Source organism: Engystomops pustulosus, chromosome 8 (assembly GCF_040894005.1).
Source record: "Engystomops pustulosus chromosome 8, aEngPut4.maternal, whole genome shotgun sequence".
Taxonomy (NCBI): Eukaryota; Metazoa; Chordata; class Amphibia; order Anura; family Leptodactylidae; genus Engystomops; species Engystomops pustulosus.
In genome coordinates this window covers 123,226,624-123,248,836 of record NC_092418.1, presented here as the reverse complement: position 1 = coordinate 123,248,836, position 22,213 = coordinate 123,226,624, and the positions used below count along the sequence as shown (strand labels likewise).

General features: G+C 41.3%; 2 protein-coding genes across 4 annotated transcripts in view; one reads left to right on the top strand and one right to left on the bottom strand.

Annotated features, from left to right (window-relative positions):
- Positions 1-5,173, top strand: part of GALNT5 (polypeptide N-acetylgalactosaminyltransferase 5) — a 54,451-nt gene extending 49,278 nt beyond the window's left edge. For both annotated transcript variants that reach the window (XM_072122473.1, XM_072122474.1), the window contains exon 10: positions 3,269-5,173. In XM_072122473.1, the coding sequence (XP_071978574.1) occupies positions 3,269-3,409 (141 nt within the window). In that variant the 3' untranslated portion in view covers positions 3,410-5,173. The remainder of the gene's footprint in view (positions 1-3,268) is intronic.
- A 3,816-nt stretch (positions 5,174-8,989) lies between these two features.
- ERMN (ermin) lies at positions 8,990-15,324 on the bottom strand. 2 transcript variants are annotated; one of them, XM_072122471.1, is made up of 3 exons: positions 14,851-15,324; positions 12,366-12,473; positions 8,990-10,829 (listed from the first exon to the last, which is right to left on the bottom strand). In XM_072122471.1, exons 1-3 carry the CDS (start codon positions 15,062-15,064, stop codon positions 10,429-10,431), a joined length of 723 nt encoding a protein of 240 aa, XP_071978572.1. In that variant the 5' UTR covers positions 15,065-15,324; the 3' UTR covers positions 8,990-10,428. The 2 variants fall into 2 exon arrangements, with proteins under 2 accessions (XP_071978572.1, XP_071978573.1); XM_072122472.1 differs by having other exon boundaries at positions 8,990-10,823; positions 14,851-15,321.
- Between the last annotated feature and the right edge of the window lie 6,889 nt (positions 15,325-22,213).

The window sequence follows — 22,213 nt, the reverse complement described above, 5'->3', positions numbered from 1 at the left end:
GTATATTAAGCCTAGCTTCTGGCCTAGTGGTAGTATATTAAGCCTAGCTTCTGGCCTAGTGGCAGTATATTAGGCCTAGCTTCTGGCCTACTGGCATTATATTAGGCCTAGCTTCTGGCCTAGTGGCAGTGTATTGGGCCTAGCTTCTGGCCTAGTGGCATTATATTAGGCCTAGCTTCTGGCCTAGTGGCAGTATTTTAGACCTAGATTCTGGTCTAGTGGCAGGATATTAGGCCTAGCTTCTGGCCTAGTGGCAGTATATTAGGCCTAGCTTCTGGCCTAGTGGCATTATATTAGGCCCAGCTTCTGGCCTAGTGGCAGTATATTAGGCCTAGCTTCTGGCCTAGTGGCAGTAGATTATGCCTAGCTTCTGGCCTAGTGGCAGTATATTAGGACTAGCTTCTGGCCTAGTGGCAGTATATTAGGCCCAGCTTCTGGCCTAGTGGCAGTATATTAGGCCTAGCTTCTGGCTTAGTGGGAGTATATTAGGCCCAGCTTCTGGCCTAGTGGCAGTATATTAGGCCTAGCTTCTGGCCTAGTGGCAGTATATTAGGCCTAGCTTCTGGCCTAGTGGTAGTATATTAGGCCTAGCTTCTGGCCTAGTGGCAGTATATTAGGCCTAGCTTCTGGCCTAGTGGCAGTATATTAGGCCTAGCTTCTGGCCTAGTGGCAGTATATTAGGCCTAGCTTCTGGCCTAGTGGCAGTATATTAGGACTAGCTTCTGGCCTAGTGGCAGTATATTAGGCCCAGCTTCTGGCCTAGTGGCAGTATATTAGGCCTAGCTTCTGGCCTAGTGGCATTATATTAGGACTAGCTTCTGGCCTAGTGGCAGTATATTAGGCCTAGCTTCTGGCCTAGTGGCAGTATATTAGGCCTAGCTTCTGGCCTAGTGGCAGTATATTAGGCCTAGCTTCTGGCCTAGTGGCAGTATATTAGGCCCAGCTTCTGGCCTAGTGGCATTATATTAGGCCTACCTTCTGGCCTAGTGGCAGTGTATTAGGCCTTGCTTCTGGCCTAGTAGCAGTATATTAGGCCTTGCTTCTGGCCTAGTGGCAGTATATTAGGCCTTGCTTCTGGCTTAGTGGCAGTATATTAGGCCTTGCTTCTGGCCTAGTGGCAGTATATTAGGCCTTGCTTCTGGCCTAGTGGCAGTATATTAGGCCTAGCTTCTGGCCTAGTGGCAGTATATTAGGCCTAGCTTCTGGCCTAGTGGCAGTATATTAGGCCTTGCTTCTGGCCTAGTGGCAGTATATTAGGCCTTGCTTCTGGCCTAGTGGCAGTATATTAGGCCTTGCTTCTGGCCTAGTGGCAGTATATTAGGCCTAGCTTCTGGCCTAGTGGCAGTATATTAGGCCTAGCTTCTGGCCTAGTGGCAGTATATTAGGCCTTGCTTCTGGCCTTGTGGCAGTATATTAGGCCTTGCTTCTGGCCTAGTGGCAGTATATTAGGCCTTGCTTCTGGCCTAGTGGCAGTGTATTAGGCCTAGCTTCTGGCCTTGTGGCATTATATTAAGCCTAGCTTCTGGCCTAGTGGCAGTATATTAAGCCTAGCTTCTGGCCTAGTGGTAGTATATTAAGCCTAGCTTCTGGCCTAGTGGCAGTATATTAGGCCTAGCTTCTGGCCTACTGGCATTATATTAGGCCTAGCTTCTGGCCTAGTGGCAGTGTATTGGGCCTAGCTTCTGGCCTAGTGGCATTACATTAGGCCTAGCTTCTGGCCTAGTGGCAGTATTTTAGACCTAGATTCTGGCCTAGTGGCAGGATATTAGGCCTAGCTTCTGGCCTAGTGGCAGTATATTAGGCCTAGCTTCTGGCCTAGTGGCATTATATTGGGCCCAGCTTCTCGCCTAGTGGCAGTATATTAGGCCTAGCTTCTGGCCTAGTGGCAGTAGATTATGCCTAGCTTCTGGCCTAGTGGCAGTATATTAGGACTAGCTTCTGGCCTAGTGGCAGTATATTAGGCCCAGCTTCTGGCCTAGTGGCAGTATATTAGGCCTAGCTTCTGGCCTAGTGGCAGTATATTAGGCCCAGCTTCTGGCCTAGTGGCAGTATATTAGGCCCAGCTTCTGGCCTAGTGGCAGTATATTAGGCCTAGCTTCTGGCCTAGTGGCAGTATATTAGGCCTAGCTTCTGGCCTAGTGGTAGTATATTAGGCCTAGCTTCTGGCCTAGTGGCAGTATATTAGGCCTAGCTTCTGGCCTAGTGGCAGTATATTAGGCCTAGCTTCTGGCCTAGTGGCAGTATATTAGGCCTAGCTTTTGGCCTAGTGGCAGTATATTAGGACTAGCTTCTGGCCTAGTGGCAGTATATTAGGCCCAGCTTCTGGCCTAGTGGCAGTATATTAGGCCTAGCTTCTGGCCTAGTGGCATTATATTAGGACTAGCTTCTGCCCCAGTGGCAGTATATTAGGCCTACCTTCTGGCCTAGTGGCAGTGTATTAGGCCTTGCTTCTGGCCTAGTAGCAGTATATTAGGCCTTGCTTCTGGCCTAGTGGCAGTATATTAGGCCTTGCTTCTGGCCTAGTGGCAGTATATTAGGCCTTGCTTCTGGCCTAGTGGCAGTATATTAGGCCTTGCTTCTGGCCTAGTGGCAGTATATTAGGCCTTGCTTCTGGCCTAGTGGCAGTATATTAGGCCTAGCTTCTGGCCTAGTGGCAGTATATTAGGCCTTGCTTCTGGCCTAGTGGCAGTATATTAGGCCTAGCTTCTGGCCTAGTGGCAGTATATTAGGCCTTGCTTCTGGCCTAGTGGCAGTATATTAGGCCTTGCTTCTGGCCTAGTGGCAGTATATTAGGCCTTGCTTCTGGCCTAGTGGCAGTATATTAGGCCTTGTTTCTGGCCTAGTGGCAGTATATTAGGCCTTGCTTCTGGCCTAGTGGCAGTATATTAAGCCTAGCTTCTGGCCTAGTGGCAGTATATTAGGCCTTGTTTCTGGCCTAGTGGCAGTATATTAGGCCTTGCTTCTGGCCTAGTGGCAGTATATTAGCCCTAGCCACAGCATGGAGACAGGGAGGTGCATTTATCACTCCCAGAGATAGTCAGGTTACATTTCTGGGGGGGCCTCCTTATGAGTAAAGTGGTGGGGGCCCCGGGGCAACCTCCCTGAGTGCACCCCATCATTCGGCCCTGCAGTTCAGTCTTAGATTTTCTTGGTGGAGTTTTATGAAAGGAGTCATGTTTGCTCAATGTCCCTATCCAACTTCGGAAGTCGGATATCGTCTCCTAGCTTAGAATGTTCTACCAATCCTTGATTCCTGTTTTTTCCATAGACGGACCATTTCGTTGTAGAAAATTCTAAGCAGCCGATGTGTCTGGAGGCGGAGACTTCTCATGGATTGGTGCAGATCAATGTGTGCAGCCCCACCAATCAGCTGCAGAAGTGGAGATTCGACAAATATTTCACTCCATGAAGGGGAATCGGAAGAATCTTCTACGTTGCGGTAACACGGAGCGGAGCTCTTGGACCATTAGTGTTATCTAGAACTTCTGAGTTTTTTGGATTTTTTTTTTTTAACAGACTGTAAACTGGACAGTGGAAAGACTATTAAGCCTCCCGAAAAATTGGAAAAATTACTAAAAAAAAACCCTACGAGGATTAATGAGGGTTCTGAGACTTTTGCTGATTGATGGAGGGATCGTTGTTACAAATGGGTTTTTATTTTTGGGTAAATCTAATATGTTCCTGGTAGGAACTGTATAATTATTTATTCATCTGTGATTGATCAGTTTTTTTTGGGAGGGGGAGGGGTGTAAATATTAAATCTTTTTCTCGTTTTATTTGACTTTTATTAGTTTCAGGTGCCATTTTTGAGAGCAGCTCAGCCCTGTAGTTGAGTGAAGACGACCTGCCATACCAGACGCGGCCTGTGGACAGGGGGGGGGCGCTATTTCTAGATGCAGATGTGGTTTTCTAATCCTTGATTAGAAAAAAAAATAGAAAGTTACAAATTAGAATGAAAACCAATATAATTCATTCAGATTTGTCGATTGTATACAAATGGGTCGTCTTCTTCCGGTGGACCGGAACATAACTGGGATACATCATGTGAAGGAAGGAACTATAAGAAAATCATCTACTTACTGCAACAATGTAGAAACCAAATAGAAGTAAATACAAACACCACTTACAGACATATTCCCATCTAAGACTGTTGGGGTCCTGTCACCCCCCCTCCCTCCCCCCCTTTCAAGGATTAAAGGGGTTCCCAAAAATCAGACCCTCGTCAACCTAAAAGTGAGTGTGTATGACAGCTATTATTTATCTGTGTGTGAATAGAGCCCTAGCTGCTGTGACTCCCCTCCCCCTCCCCCCTCCATCTGATTGCAGTGTGTGATCACATGACTTCTACCTGTTTCTACCCAGTCAAATGTTTACACCTGACGTCTAGTGATCATTGCAGGAATCATCAATCACTCGTATTACAAACTGTTTGCACGATCAAAAGTTTAAAAACGTTGAGAATTTTTTAAAATATTGTTAAAATGTGACCTATTTTTAGTCCATAAACTGCTATAACCCCCCTCCCCCCCATTAATGCTGACTCAGCGCCTCCATTTTTGGGGGGTCATTTACATGCGACATTACCAGCTGCATTTTGACATTTCTCACATATACAGCTGGTGACAGGTTCCCATAGAGCCCAATAACTAAATGTGACCCTTCTTTTAGCTAAACTTTATTTCACTCACATCCCCATAAAATCACTTTGTTATCTCCCCTGGCACAGCCAGATCTAGCAGAGAGTCAGAGGGGCGTGTCCTGCTCAGCTGATTCCAGTGGCCCCTCCCATCCTCACTCACTTCTACTCCTCCCCATTCCTCCTTCTCACCATTCAGCACTTCATGTCATGTGACCCGGGTGATGTCATATGAGGTCCTTTACCCAGTAACATTTGCAATATCTAGCCCATGTATGTATCTGATCACATGACATTGAGTCATCTCAGTGTAGCCGTGTGGACTACCACCCCCAGGATCTTCATGGACTGTTAGCTGAATACCCCACAGTCACTTACCTTGTACAGCAGATACAGGAACCCTCTGATGTCATACAGATATAATGGGATTGTTAATTTTGCTTAATGAAAAAAAATCTATTGGTTTGGGATTTTTTTATGTTTATTTTAATGTATAAATTGGGATCATGAGGAATTAAATTATTTTTGAACAGTAAATGATTGTTGTGTCTAATTTATATCTTTTTTTCTATCTTTTATTCCGGGGGAAAAAGGGAAAGTCTCTTTCCAAGACCAACGTATTGATGACCCAATCGTATTGTAGGTAATGAGGGTAATGGACGTTCTGTCAAACAGCAGCAGATCTGTGGGATTAGGTTGTGGACATGCTGGGAGTTGTAGTCTCACATCAGATGAAGGTAAAGGGCACCGGTCAACAAATTCTACCCCATTAAACTACTAACCCCCTCAGGTAGGTGATGGAATTCCCTCTTATATGTGAAATCTCACCTGTTTACCCATAAATAATCTCCTCCATGATAATGAGCAGAGAAGAGTCAGATTTTATAAGTTTAGGGGCTGCAGAAGATGAGTCTCTTCAGATGCCGCGTCTTCTTCTGTTTCTGGGTTTATAATAGAGATAAGATTCTCATCTCATGTAGCACAAGGCTTGAGGTTCCTTTAGCTACAGATGCAGGGATACGGATGCATTTCCAGCTGTGTCTTTAGCTGCCTGTATTTCTGCTCCTGTTGATCCCAGAACCACAACCCGGATGCGATCTGAAAGTTGAGATTTTTATCTTTAATATGACATGTTTCTGGTGCTTTAGAACAGAAGATGGGACATCTGAAATGACTCATCCTGCAGCCTCTAAACTTGACTCGTCTCACGTACAATATGACTCTTCTCTATCAGATGAGTTTCGAGGAGATTTCTATAGGTAAAATCTATAATCTGTAGGGTGAGATTTCACATAAAAGAGGGAATTCTCTTTTCATCCGCTACCTGAGGGGGTGTCACGGGTGCCCCCGCAACCCATGTCCCGGGACGCAGCCACACCCGTGCCTCTCCACGGTCCCCGGCTCCCCTCCCTGCCTTGCCTATCCACGTTCCTGCTCCGGCAGCCCGGCATGCGCGTTCCTGCCTCCTAGGGTGCACGCACGTCGGCGATCGAAGATTTAAAGGGCCAGTGCATTGCTGATTGGTGCTGGCCATTCCCAGGAAATTGATAAAATCCGGCCTCTCCCAGCATTCCCCGATGGATCTTTGTGCTTGGGCCTCTGAAAGCTGTTTCATGCGATTTGTTGTGTTTCTGAATTCCCGTTGTGACCCCGGTTCCATTATTGACTCCGATCCTGTGCTGCCCGTCCTGACCTCCTGCCTGTCCCTGACTCCGATCCTGTGCTGCCTGTCCTGACCTCCTGCCTGTCCCTGACTCCGATCCTGTGCTGCCTGTCCTGACCTCCTGCCTGTCCCTGACTCCGATCCTGTGCTGCCTGTCCTGACCTCCTGCCTGTCCCTGACTCCGATCCTGTGCTGCCTGTCCTGACCTCCTGCCTGTCCCTGACTCCGATCCTGTGCTGCCCGTCCTGACCTCCTGTCTGTCCCTGACTCCGATCCTGTGCTGCCTGTCCTGACCTCCTGCCTGTCCCTGACTCCGATCCTGTGCTGCCCGTCCTGACCTCCTGCCTGTCCCTGACTCGGATCCTGCGCTGCCCGTCCTGACCTCCTGTCTGTCCCTGACTCCGATCCTGTGCTGCCCGTCCTGACCTCCTGTCTGTCCCTGACTCCGATCCTGCGCTGCCCGTCCTGACCTCCTGTCTGTCCCTGACTCCGATCCTGTGCAGCCCGTCCTGACCTCCTGACGGTCCCTGACCACTACCTTGCCTTACGATTCTGTCTTGGTCACCACAGTGGACAAAGTCGCACCTGTGGAACGACCTGGTGGTACCACGCGGCAACAAGTCCAACCTGCTATGTGGCGGCTCTGGCCACTTAGACTCCGGTCCCAGGTCGCAGGTGTCGGCTTACAGAGGATCCACTACCACTGATCCTGACAGGGGGCTGGTAGTATAACGGGGTGAAATCTGGTGACAGGTTCCCTTTAAGTGAGAAAAGTCTGATCTTCCTTCCGTGCCTATTACCATAACACTGTGGGCTCGCAGCTTGGAGTAAGTACAATGGGCCGTTGTTCTGCCGCATCAGATACGGTCGCCCCGGCTCGGGGTATAAACGCTGCTCTGTTCGCGCTTAATAGGAAACAAGAAAAAATCCACAAAAACTCTGATTGTTACAATGTGAAAAGAAAGACGACACAAGGCAAATCCATTGTCACTGTTATCATTTCTCCGATTTTATCTGGATACATTCAATAGATAAATCGTTATCCGTTACATTTCCACTTCCACCAGAAAGATCGTAACTTTGTACGTGGAACAGGAAAGAAGTGGAAGAGGAATTGTTCTCCCTCCAGATATGTCATGTCCTAACTACAAATGCAGGATCCATCATCCGAAAGGTGTGAGGCTTCCTGCACCTGACTACAGAGGGGTTCATTGTAGTCTGTTGCCCTGGAGACCTATACGTTTATATAAAAGCTATTGATGCGCACAACGGTAGATTTTAATTAAGATATTTTCCCAAATTTCTAATTTTCGAGGCATCAGAATAACATTGGCTTGTGGCAGTGGTCCCCTGAGAGGAACAGATGTGTAAGGCCTCTTCCACACTAGCGTTGCGTTTCACGTCAGGGTGCAATGCGTGAAAAACTGACGTTTTTGGCTGCATTTTTGTTCCATTTTTACTTGGAGTAATTAGCATTTTTGCGTTTTTCACGCGCGTGTTGTTAGCGTTTTTTCGCGTTTTCGGCGCATTTTTCACGCGCGATTCAATGGGAGAATCGAGCATTTTTCAAAGGGACCATGGTTTGGGATTAAAATGGGTTATTTAATTGAAAAATAATGTCTTCTGATAAATTGCAAACATCTGCGATCTATTCTTCACTGTTCCGCGTGTATATTATCTCCCGACAATTTAGCAGATGTGAAGAACAGTGAAGAATAGAATAAAATCATTGTACACAGTGAACACAGGATCATTTAAGAGAAAAACACAGTGCAGAACACAGTGCAGAATAGATTACAGATGTTCGGCACATCTGCTTACTTGTCGGGAGATACGCGCGGAACGGTGCAAACAAAAGAGCATGTGAAGAACAATATATATGTGTGAAGAACACATTGCAGATGTTTAAATACATCTGCAATGTGTTCTTCACACATATATATTGTTCTTCACATGCTATTTTGGGCGCACCGTTCCGCGCGTATCTCCCGACAAGTAAGCAGATGTGCCGAACATCTGTAATCTATTCTGCACTGTGTTCTGCACTGTGTTTTTATCTTAAATGATCCTGTGTTCACTGTGTACAATGATTTTATTCTATTCTTCACTGTTCTTCATTGTGTTTTTATAATTAAATGATCGTTCGCGAGCAGGGGAAATACTGTTATTCTGGTCACCTAGCAACCCTTACGTTTAAAACGCATTGCACTCGCATTGCACTTGCAATGATTGCGAGTGCAATGCGTTCTTGATGCATCTCCATAGACTTGAATGGGGCGTGAAAAACGCGCGTGACCCGCAAAAATAGAGCATGCTGCGATTTTGACGCGCGTGAAAACGAACGCAAGCACGCGCGTGCAAAACAACACTAATGAAGAAAGACCCATTGAATACAATGGGACAGAGTGCAATGCGAGTTCTGCACGTCAAATGCACGCACAGAACTCGCGCGTGAAAAACGCCAGTGTAGAAGGGGCTTAACAGGTGCAGGTCTGATACATAGTAGAGAGATTATATATATATATATATACATACTATATAGGTGGTGCCGTACTGAGGGTAATCGCAGGACACACTAAACCTAAGTTCACATTCTGCTTGATTGACATATATTTAATGAGAGACATAATAGTGTGAACAAGGCCTGAATATGAGTGACACAAATGATACAAAGTAACAGATTATACAGGTAGATAACACTGATTATGCATCCGATGGGACTTTATTTGTTAGTTATACATTATTACATAGTTTATTACTTATATAGTATCATCTTCCCATAATGCACCCTGTTATTTGGGATCAGATGATCCTCATTCTATGAATCCACAGATATCAAGATGCAATATACGAGTTATATGGCAGAACCTTCTCTGACTTTACTTGTGTAATCCAATCCAACAGGAAATAATATCATAGACCACAAAACCAGCGTCAGAAATATTACATCTTATTTCTACAATTTCTATAAATTGGGTTAATCGGCTTCATCCTGGATAGAAATCAAAATGGGAAGTTGAGAAACTCTGAAACCAAACATTTTCTAAATGCAAAGTGGTTGAATACCACCCAAAAGTCCTGCGATTTGTTAAAGGGAACCTGTCAAGAACTCAAAGGTCCCTAAGCCACCAATAACATTGTGTCCAGGAAAGTAAGAGGTCCTGCAAGTCCATCCATGTTATTGTCAATTAAAGGGAACCCACACTAACTAAATACATCTCTAAAAAACTATCCTTATATTGTTCCTCCCCATGCCTGTAACGCTCCACAGTCCATTCATAAAGTTGACTCCCCATTTATACAAATGACCCCATGTGAGTCCGATCATTGTCTTTCCTCTGAGTTGAGTCCAGCATATACTCAGTCGCAGCTCATTCTCCACTCCCTCAGGAATGAGGGAGACGTTGACATTGTATGTGACTTGCCAAAGGGGTGAATGAGGGAGATGATTTCTCTTCAGCGAGTCACACACAGCCGGTGTCTCTCTCATTCCTGAGGGAGGGGGAAAGTGGGAGCTGAGCTGAGTCAGACAGTAACTTGGCTGCAGAAAAAGCACATGACTTCTCAACCAGGGAACTGGAAGTGCATCCGAGCTAGAAAAAAACATGAATATGCATAGATGGTGATCGTGGGGAACGATATAGGGATAGTTGTAATAGTCTATAATAGCAGTTAGTTAGTTAATATTTGTAGTTAGTGTGGGTTAGCTTAAGTGACAGGTTCCCTTTTAAAGTTTTAACTGTTATATAAGAGACATTTCAAGCACATTCTATATTAAAATGTAGTGAATAGTAAAAAAAAAATGATGGGGTGGAACAATTCCTCTAAATAGCTAGACCACCCCTCCTGGCTTGGTTGTTGTCCCATAGGTCAGGTATGTCATCTTTTTCCACCTACAGAAATATGGGACATAACTCAAGGCAGGAGGAGGTCCTTCAAGCTTTCAAGAGACTCCACCCCCATGAATGTATCCATCATTAGAGTACAGCACATTGGAGGAAACTTATCACACCTTTCACTCCAGTTTTCTGGCATCAAAATGTTGTATTTTTTGACATATTTCCCCCCTTCAACACTGTCTTCATTTGCAAAGATCTGGGTGGAAGCTCCTAGGAATATTATCTCCTCATCACAAATTCATCATTGACTCAAACTCATCGATCCGCTGCTTGGTGTTTCCTCTCCGGATCTTGCGGTAGGACACGGTGTCATATCTGGAGTAGCTGTGTTTGGGGATATCCGGTCTGTTTGCAGCCATTTCATTAGGTTCTAGTTGTCGTCCACTTGGACTTACTGTTAGGGGCTTCTGGGATCCATTTTCGTGATCATCATATGACCCCTCCCCATATTCGGTGTCGGTCTCTATAGAAGTATTTTCTTCCTCTGTTTCAGTAGAAAGATCTTCTGAACCAGTCCCACTGGCCTGGTGGCCTTCCTGGTCCAGCAGAATATCGGGTGTTTCATTTGTATCCCCATCTTGGTTAGAGATTTCTTCCTGACTCGGAAGAGGAGCCGTGTCACCATCTATTTTTGGGTAAATTTGGAATATTATTAATCAACAAAGTAATTTTATTCACAGTTACAAACATATCTGAGAATATTCCACCTAAATAGATTCCTATCAATATATTTTGGTCACCATCCTGCCAGACAGTAGTTGGGATGTTGAAGGAGGAGAATATCCTGAACCAGACATGGCCATCAGTGTTTCGCAGCCTCCACATTTGGTGGGATTGTGTCTGAAATGTAGGGACTGTCCTAGCAAATTCAAGCCAAGGGAGAGTATGGAGGGAATTAGCACAGTAGCCAACAGCAATGATAGTCCTCACAGCCCTACTAGGCCTTAGGCCAACAGTAAGACCAAGTATAATTTGAGACTAAAAGGAGTCAAAACAAGATCTGAGTGAGGATCAGGGTCATGTGCCGTCAGGGTCAGGAGCCGTCGGGGTCAGGTGCCGTCAGGTTCAGGTGCCGTCAGGGTCAGGTGCCGTCAGGGTCAGGTGCCGTCAGGTTCAGGTGCCGTCAGGGTCAGGAGCCGTCGGGGTCAGGTGCCGTCAGGGTCAGGTGCCGTCAGGTTCAGGTGCCGTCAGGGTCAGGAGCCGTCGGGGTCAGGTGCCGTCAGGGTCAGGTGCCGTCAGGTTCAGGTGCCGTCAGGTTCAGGTGCCGTCAGGGTCAGGTGCCGTCAGGGTCAGGTGCCGTCAGGTTCAGGTGCCGTCAGGGTCAGGTGCCGTCAGGGTCAGGTGCCGTCAGGTTCAGGTGCCGTCAGGTTCAGGTGCCGACAGGTTCAGGTGCCGTCAGGGTCAGGTGCCGACAGGTTCAGGTGCCGTCAGGGTCAGGTGCCGACAGGTTCAGGTGCCGTCAGGTGCCGACAGGTTCAGGTGCCGTCAGGGTCAGGTGCCGACAGGTTCAGGTGCCGTCAGGGTCAGGTGCCGACAGGTTCAGGTGCCGTCAGGTTCAGGTGCCGTCAGGGTCAGGTGCCGACAGGTTCAGGTGCCCTCAGGTTCAGGTGCCATCAGGTTCAAGTGTCGTCAGTGAGGCCTAAAATAGATGCTGGGAAGGCTACGCAACTAATTAGATCTGAAATGTGACCCACAATGAGGAGAACTGGTAGTAAGTCATAGGCTCACATGAGGTGGTGACTAGAAGGAGCCTCCTCTCTACGTTATTATACGATATGGGACTGTGTCCGGCCAGGTGGAGGGTGGGCAAGAGCCTTTCCATATATTGTGCAGTAAGTGGTCAGTATAAGTAACCCTGTATAACTGGTCATACTGGTGACCCAGGACTAGAAGTGATGGCCAAACGTAAAGTCCAGGAAAGGGGTAAAGCCACCAATGAGGTCTATTCTAATCTTCTGCTGCTGAACTCTAAAAATGAGAAGTGAATTTTGATGCATTTGTGAAGTGTTAAATACAGAAGAATCTCCTCTGTTACTTCATCTTAGTTTTGCCTTCCACAACAAGTCAACCTGTAGACCTGAAGATCTTGTGTCACCACCATTGACCCTCACGCGTTACAATCACAGGGTTGTTGTTACAAATACTGGAGCAGCCATCAGTCACTCACCATCGCTTGTTGGACAGTCGCCATTTTTGAAGTCCTCAGGTTCTTTCTGATGATTATCCAACACATCGGGGGATTTTACCGAAATGATTATATTCTCTGCCCGATGCTCTGAAAGACAAGTTGCACATGGCGGACATGAGTGACCGAGCAAGTGTCCAGTGATGGATGTTAGAGGATCAGACTCGGGCCTTAGTGATCAGCTGACCCCAACCGCAACATTCAGGTTTGTGTCCAACATTGTGGGTCCCGTCCCTGAACCTGGACTTCAGCCAGAAGTTTGCCATTTGGGTTCACCCCCACTTGTAACACTTGTTAACTCTTTAAATGCTACCGGCAAAGCCATTACTCTGGGATTGTCGCTCTCCATGAGATCAACCTCTGGAAAATGGTGGAGCACAAACGCCCCCACCAATTAAATGCCACCGATATTTAAAGGCAACACCCGCGATCAGTGCCAGGACCGGTTACAGGTGTTGCCATGGGGGTGAACATTCAGCTAAACCCTACCTGAACGGGTCTGCTCATCTCTAACCAACATAGAAGTAACAAGGGAATAGACTCTTGACTGTATGGGGGACTCTCCAACACCGTCTGATTCTGGATGTTTGGGGGTTTAAATATTTATAATGTCATAACCCTGTCACATAAGAATTATCACTTTACCTGAAATGTTGCAGAAAGTATGCAAAATGCAGTAGATAGAAATTTCCTTGTGCAAACCTGGGCTCAATGCCAGGGCTAAATATGTGTCTAATTATTTCTGAGCTCCCCCTAGTGGTGTCAGTGAGTTGCCGGTTTTGTAAATAGGAGCAGGGTCTAAAGACATTTGATGATTTATCTCTTCTTCAAGCCATTTTTCCTTTTTTAAGCCATTTTTACTGGCAGAGATCAGCGGGATAATGAGCAGATGTTTGTTTGGTGATCGAATCTCTTTTGCAGGACCCTAAATCATTGGGGCAGATTTACTTACCCGGTCCATTCGCGATCCAGCGGCGCGTTTTCTGCAGTGGATTCGGGTCTTCCGGCGGTTCACTAAGGCAGTTCCTCCGACGTCCACCAGATGTCGCTGCTGTGCTGAAGTCCGCCGATGGCCCCCCGATTTCCGTCGCTTACATGCCAGCGCCGATGCGTCACAATCCGATTGCGTGCACCAAAATCCCGGTGCAATACAGGGAAAATCGGCGCAAATCGGAAATATTCGGGTAACACGTTGGGAAAACGCGAATCGGGCCCTTAGTAAATGACCCCCATTGACTTCTGGCAGCACAAAGAGTTCTTTATGGCGATACAATGGGCAATGACCCTGAATGAACTATTCTAGGGACGTCTGTCTTCAGATCTGCGTTACCCGCACTTGGCTTTCCCTCCTCAGGAGCTGATAGCTGATGTCTCCATCCACGGTGTAGAGGCCGTTCTGTGGTACTACAGGCTGCGGTACATTCAAGTGTAACTGAACCTACTGTACTGTATACTGCCCTGAGCCTGTCCTGCCCTTGTTTCCATCTATCTGTATTATCAATGTGTCTTATAGTCAGAACAAATACAAGGCAATCATAATGTGTGAAGCAACTTACTAACAGTAGTGAACAGAGGCATAACCTGAAGCTGCAGGGCCCAATGCAGGATCTGTACCAAGTCCCCAAACCTAAAGTACAGATGGTCCCCTACTTAAGGACACCCAGCTTACAGACAACCCTTAGTTACAGACGGAACCCTCTGCCCCCTGTGACCTCTGGTGACCTCTCTGGATGTTACTATAGTCCCAGACTGCAATGATCAGCTGTAAGGTGTCTGTAACGAAGATCAAAGGATAATCCTTGGTCCAATTACAGCAAAAAACTTTTGAAACTCCAATTGTCACTGGGGCAAAATAAAAATATTGTCTGGATCTACAATTATAAAATATACAGTTTCGACTTACATACAAAATCAACTTAAGTAGAAACCTATGGAACCTATCTTGTACGTAACCCGGGGACTGCCTGTATTTGCTTATAGTACAGGTCTCTTTGATGAGGAGGACTAAACCTCTTTAAGTTACACCCCCCCCCCCCCTAGTAGAACCCAGATAAAACCTACCGTACTTTTTTGTAGTTCAGTACTACAAGTTGTAAGATACATTACTGTAAAGGCAATGTGCCACAAATCTCACGTGAATATACAACTATGTGGATAACCCAATGACTCCAACATTTAACCATCAACATTATAAGTTTGACTTCCACATTAGGCAGCCGTTTCTTCTCACCTCTATACACAATGGTGCTGGTGCATATCCCCAAAGCAAAGGGATGGGACATGTTGAAATCCAACAACCTGAACCTATTTTCTCTTGACATCTGCCATAATGAAGGTTCAGGAGGCCCCTAAACGCATGAAATGGTCAATCAGATGTATACGAACAGCTATAACACCCAAGCTTACGTCACAAGGACGTCCATTGGCTACGTTGGGTCTGAACACAGTTAAATCTACAATACTCTACCTTCTTCATTCCTGGCATTAATATCCAAATCCGTGGGAATCATTTTCTCTTCCAGGAGAATATCCGGACCTCCACTTGACTTGACTGATGCACATTGTCTTGTTTCACATGTGACCGCTGTGCCCACCTTATCGATAACATCAGTTATTGGCATTGGAACTATTTCCACTTCTTCGTTCCCGTTTATTTCAGGTGCCGGGACCTCGTCCGCCATGATCAAGGTCTTCCAGATATTTGTAAATCCCAGAAGTATAAGGCAGGGAATTGTCCTGGAGACTCAATAGTCTTCTGTGGAGGGTTCAAGGTTGACGCCCCAAGAGCTCAAGGACATCATGAAGGTCCCTGGGAGGTTGGGTGATACGTCTCCTGCTCAGATGTCCTCCCCTCGTAGAGTCTCCTGTGAGTATGAGTGCACCTTTGCCTTTCTTATAAGGGGATCCCGTAGCCCCTGGAGCTTTGTGTCGAGCAGCCGGTGATTATTCTACGGCTTCTGACCATGAGAGGTTTTCTATTCTTACAAGAATGGATCTTTGTTCTTTCATTGTAAACAGCGACACCGATTGTTCCTAATCCCTAATCCGAAGCGAGTGACCGCTGCTGGTCCCATTAGTGGTGAGCCGCCGCTTACCCCTCACACTGGTCATTTTGTTTTTTGTTAATCCTTCCAGGAACGTCGGCCGGCCCCATATTTGTGATGCTAATCATCCCGGCGGTCACAGTAAACTTTTCATACCAGATAGAATTTATCCTCCTGCGGTTGGGATACTGACCCAAAAAAACTAACAAAAAATAAAATTAAAATTAAAAAATAACTAATTAATGTGACATAAAGTTATACATTGAAATGAAAGAGGATAAATCATTCCTTAAAGGTGATGTCTGGGATAGGAAATGTTTCTTCTACTGGTCCCTAGAGGAGTAAAATACTCATCATCACCTCCCATCTCTGTTGGTATATAGAGGCTCAGCCCCTATAGCCCCCCATAGCCCCCCATATAGGACGAGGCAGCTGCCGGTAACGATGACTCATCATCCTAGTGGTGATGGGAGGAGCCGGCACAGAGGTAGGTAATTAAGTGTTTTATAATATTTAGACTGCCCAATGGTAAAAATTCCCATCCCGTACAACCCCTTTAAGAGGGTTTCTCTCTGGATTGGCCAACAATATCTAATCTTTGGGGGAACTAAGACCCTAAAACCAATAAGCTGTTGGGAGCCCTCTGCTTGTCATTCACTACATAATGTAAGGAAGTTGTCTCCATCCACCGTGCGGTGGCCATTCCGGGGTACTGCATACTTGAGCGCCAATGAAATGTAGAGGAGCCCAAACTGCAGTACCCCAAAATGAGCTCAATGTATTGTAAGCCGACAGCAGGTATCAGACCACAGATCAGCGCAGGATCGAATCTCTGTCCACCAGGATCAGAACTGATGACCTGTCCTGAGGATAAGCCATCAAAAAATGGAGTCTTCAGAAAAGTCTCAAGAGGTTTCCAGACACACATCATATATACACATCATATATACACACATCATATATACACACATCATATATACACACATCATATATACCACACATCATATATACACATCATATATACCACACATCATATATACACACATCATATATACACATCATATATACACACATCATATATACACACATCATATATACACACATCATATATACCACACATCATATATACACATCATATATACCACACATCATATACACACATCATATATACACACATCATATATACCACACATCATATATACACATTATATATACCACACATCATATACACACATCATATACACACATCATATACACACATCATATATACACATCATATATACCACACATCATATATACACATCATATATACCACACATCATATACACACATCATATATACCACACATCATATATACCACACATCATATATACACATCATATACACACATCATATATACACATCATATACACACATCATATATACACATCATATATACACATCATATACACACATCATATATACACATTATATATACCACACATCATATATACACATGATATACACACATCATATACACACATCATATATACACACATCATATATACCACACATCATATATACACATTATATATACCACACATCATATACACACATCATATACACACATCATATACACACATCATATATACACATCATATATACACCCATCATATATACACCATCATATATACCACACATCATATATACACATCATATATACACACATCATATATACCACACATCATATATACACATTATATATACCACACATCATATACACACATCATATACACACATCATATACACACATCATATATACACATCATATATACCACACATCATATATACACATCATATATACCACACATCATATACACACATCATATATACCACACATCATATATACCACACATCATATATACACATCATATACACACATCATATATACACATCATATACACACATCATATATACACATCATATATACACATCATATACACACATCATATATACCACACATCATATATACACATGATATACACACATCATATATACACATCATATATACCACACATCATATATACCACACATCATATACACACATCATATACACACATCATATATACCACACATCATATATACCACACATCATATATACCACACATCATATACACATCATATATACACATCATATATACACATCATATATACCCACATCATATATACCACACATCATATACACACATCATATATACACACATCATATATACCACACATCATATATACACATTATATATACCACACATCATATACACACATCATATACACACATCATATACACACATCATATATACACATCATATATACCACACATCATATATACACATCATATATACCACACATCATATACACACATCATATATACCACACATCATATATACACACATCATATATACACATCATATACACACATCATATATACACATCATATACACACATCATATATACACATCATATATACACATCATATACACACATCATATATACACATCATATATACCACACATCATATATACACATCATATATACCACACATCATATATACACATCATATATACCACACATCATATACCACACATCATATATACCACACATCATATATACACACATCATATATACACACATCATATATACCACACATCATATACACACATCATATATACCACACATCATATATACACATCATATATACACATCATATATACACATCATATATACCACACATCATATATACCACACATCATATATACACATCATATATACACATCATATATACACATCATATATACCACACATCATATATACACATCATATATACCACACATCATATATACACATCATATATACCACACATCATATATACACATCATATATACCACACATCATATATACACACATCATATATACCACACATCATATATACACATCATATACACACATCATATATACACATCATATACACACATCATATATACACACATCATATATACACATCATATATACCACACATCATATATACCACACATCATATATACACATCATATACACACATCATATATACACATCATATACACACATCATATATACACATCATATATACACATCATATACACACATCATATATACACATTATATATACCACACATCATATATACACATTATATATACCACACATCATATATACACATCATATATACCACACATCATATACACACACATCATATATACCACACATCATATATACACACATCATATATACACACATCATATATACCACACATCATATACACACATCATATATACCACACATCATATATACACATCATATATACACATCATATATACACATCATATATACCACACATCATATATACCACACATCATATATACACATCATATATACACATCATATATACACATCATATATACCACACATCATATATACACATCATATATACCACACATCATATATACACATCATATATACCACACATCATATATACACATCATATATACCACACATCATATATACCACACATCATATATACACATCATATACACACATCATATACACACATCATATATACCACACATCATATATACACATCATATATACCACACATCATATACACACATCATATATACACATCATATACACACATCATATATACCACACATCATATATACACATCATATATACACATCATATACACACATCATATATACACACATCATATATACACATCATATATACACATCATATATACCACACATCATATATACCACACATCATATATACACATCATATATACACATCATATATACACATCATATATACCACACATCATATATACACATCATATATACCACACATCATATATACACATCATATATACCACACATCATATATACACATCATATACACACATCATATATACACATCATATATACACATCATATATACATCATATATACCACACATCATATATACCACACATCATATATACACATCATATATACACATCATATATACACATCATATATACCACACATCATATATACACATCATATATACCACACATCATATACACACATCATATATACCACACATCATATATACACACATCATATATACACATCATATACACACATCATATATACACATCATATACACACATCATATATACACATCATATATACACATCATATACACACATCATATATACACATTATATATACCACACATCATATATAACATTATATATACCACACATCATATATACACATCATATATACCACACATCATATACACACACATCATATATACCACACATCATATATACACACATCATATATACACACATCATATATACCACACATCATATACACACATCATATATACCACACATCATATATACACATCAATATACACATCATATATACACATCATATATACCACACATCATATATACCACACATCATATATACACATCATATATACACATCATATATACACATCATATATACCACACATCATATATACACATCATATATACCACACATCATATATACACATCATATATACCACACATCATATATACACATCATATATACCACACATCATATATACACACATCATATATACCACATATCATATATACACATCATATACACACATCATATATACACACATAATACACACATCATATATACACACATCATATATACACATCATATATACCACACATCATATATACCACACATCATATATACACATCATATACACACATCATATATACACATCATATACACACATCATATATACACATCATATATACACATCATATACACACATCATATATACACATTATATATACCACACATCATATATACACATATATATACCACACATCATATATACACATCATATATACACATCATATATACACATCATATATACACATCATATACACACATCATATACACACATCATATATACACATCATATACACACATCATATACACACATCATATATACACATCATATACACACATCATATATACACATCATATATACACATCATATACACACATCATATATACACATTATATATACCAACATCATATATACACATTATATATACCACACATCATATATACACATCATATATACACATCATATATACACATCATATATACACATCATATATTACACATCATATACACACATCATATATACACATCATATATACACATCATATACACACATCATATATACACATTATATATACCACACATCATATATACACATATATATACCACACATCATATATACACACATATATACACATCATATATACACATCATATATACCACACATCATATATACACACATATAATACCACACATCATATATACACATCATATATACCACACATCATATATACACACATCATATACCACATATCATATATACACATCATATATCACACATCATATATACACATCATATACACACATCATATATACACACATCATATATACACATCAATATATACACACATCATATATACACACATCATATATACACATCATAGACACACATCAGAATATACACATCATATTTTCACATCATATATACACATCATATATACACATCATATACACACATCATTATACACATCATATAACACATCATATATACACACATACATATATACACATACATATATCACACATCATATATACACATATATATACACACATCATATATACACATCATATATACACACATCATATATACACCATCATATATACACATCATATATACACACAGCATATACACACACATCATATATACACACATCATATATACACATCATATATAACACATCATATATACCACACATATTACACATCATATATACACATCATATATACACATCATATATACCACACATCATATATACACATCATATATACACATCATATATACACACATCATATATACCACACATCATATATACACATCATATATACACATCATATATACACATCATATATACCACATCATATATACACATCATATACACACATCATATATACACATCATATATACACACATCATATATACCACATCATATATACCACACATCATATATACACATCATATATACACATCATATACACACATCATATATACCACACATCATATATACACATCATATATACACATCATATACACACATCATATATACACATGCATATATACACATCATATATACACATCATATATACCACACATCATATATACACACACATATATACACATCATATATACACATCATATATACACATCATATATACCACACATCATATATACACATCATATATACACACATCATATATAACACATCATATATACCACACATCATATATACACACATCATATATACCACACATCATATATACACACATCATATACACACATCATATATACACATCATATATACCACAATCATTACACACATCATATATACCACATATCATATATACACATCATATACACACATCATATATACCACACATCATATATACACACATCATATATACACATATCATATATACACATCATATACACACATCATATATACACACATCATATATACCACACATCATATATACACAATCATATATACACATCATATACACACATCATATATACACACATCATATATACACATC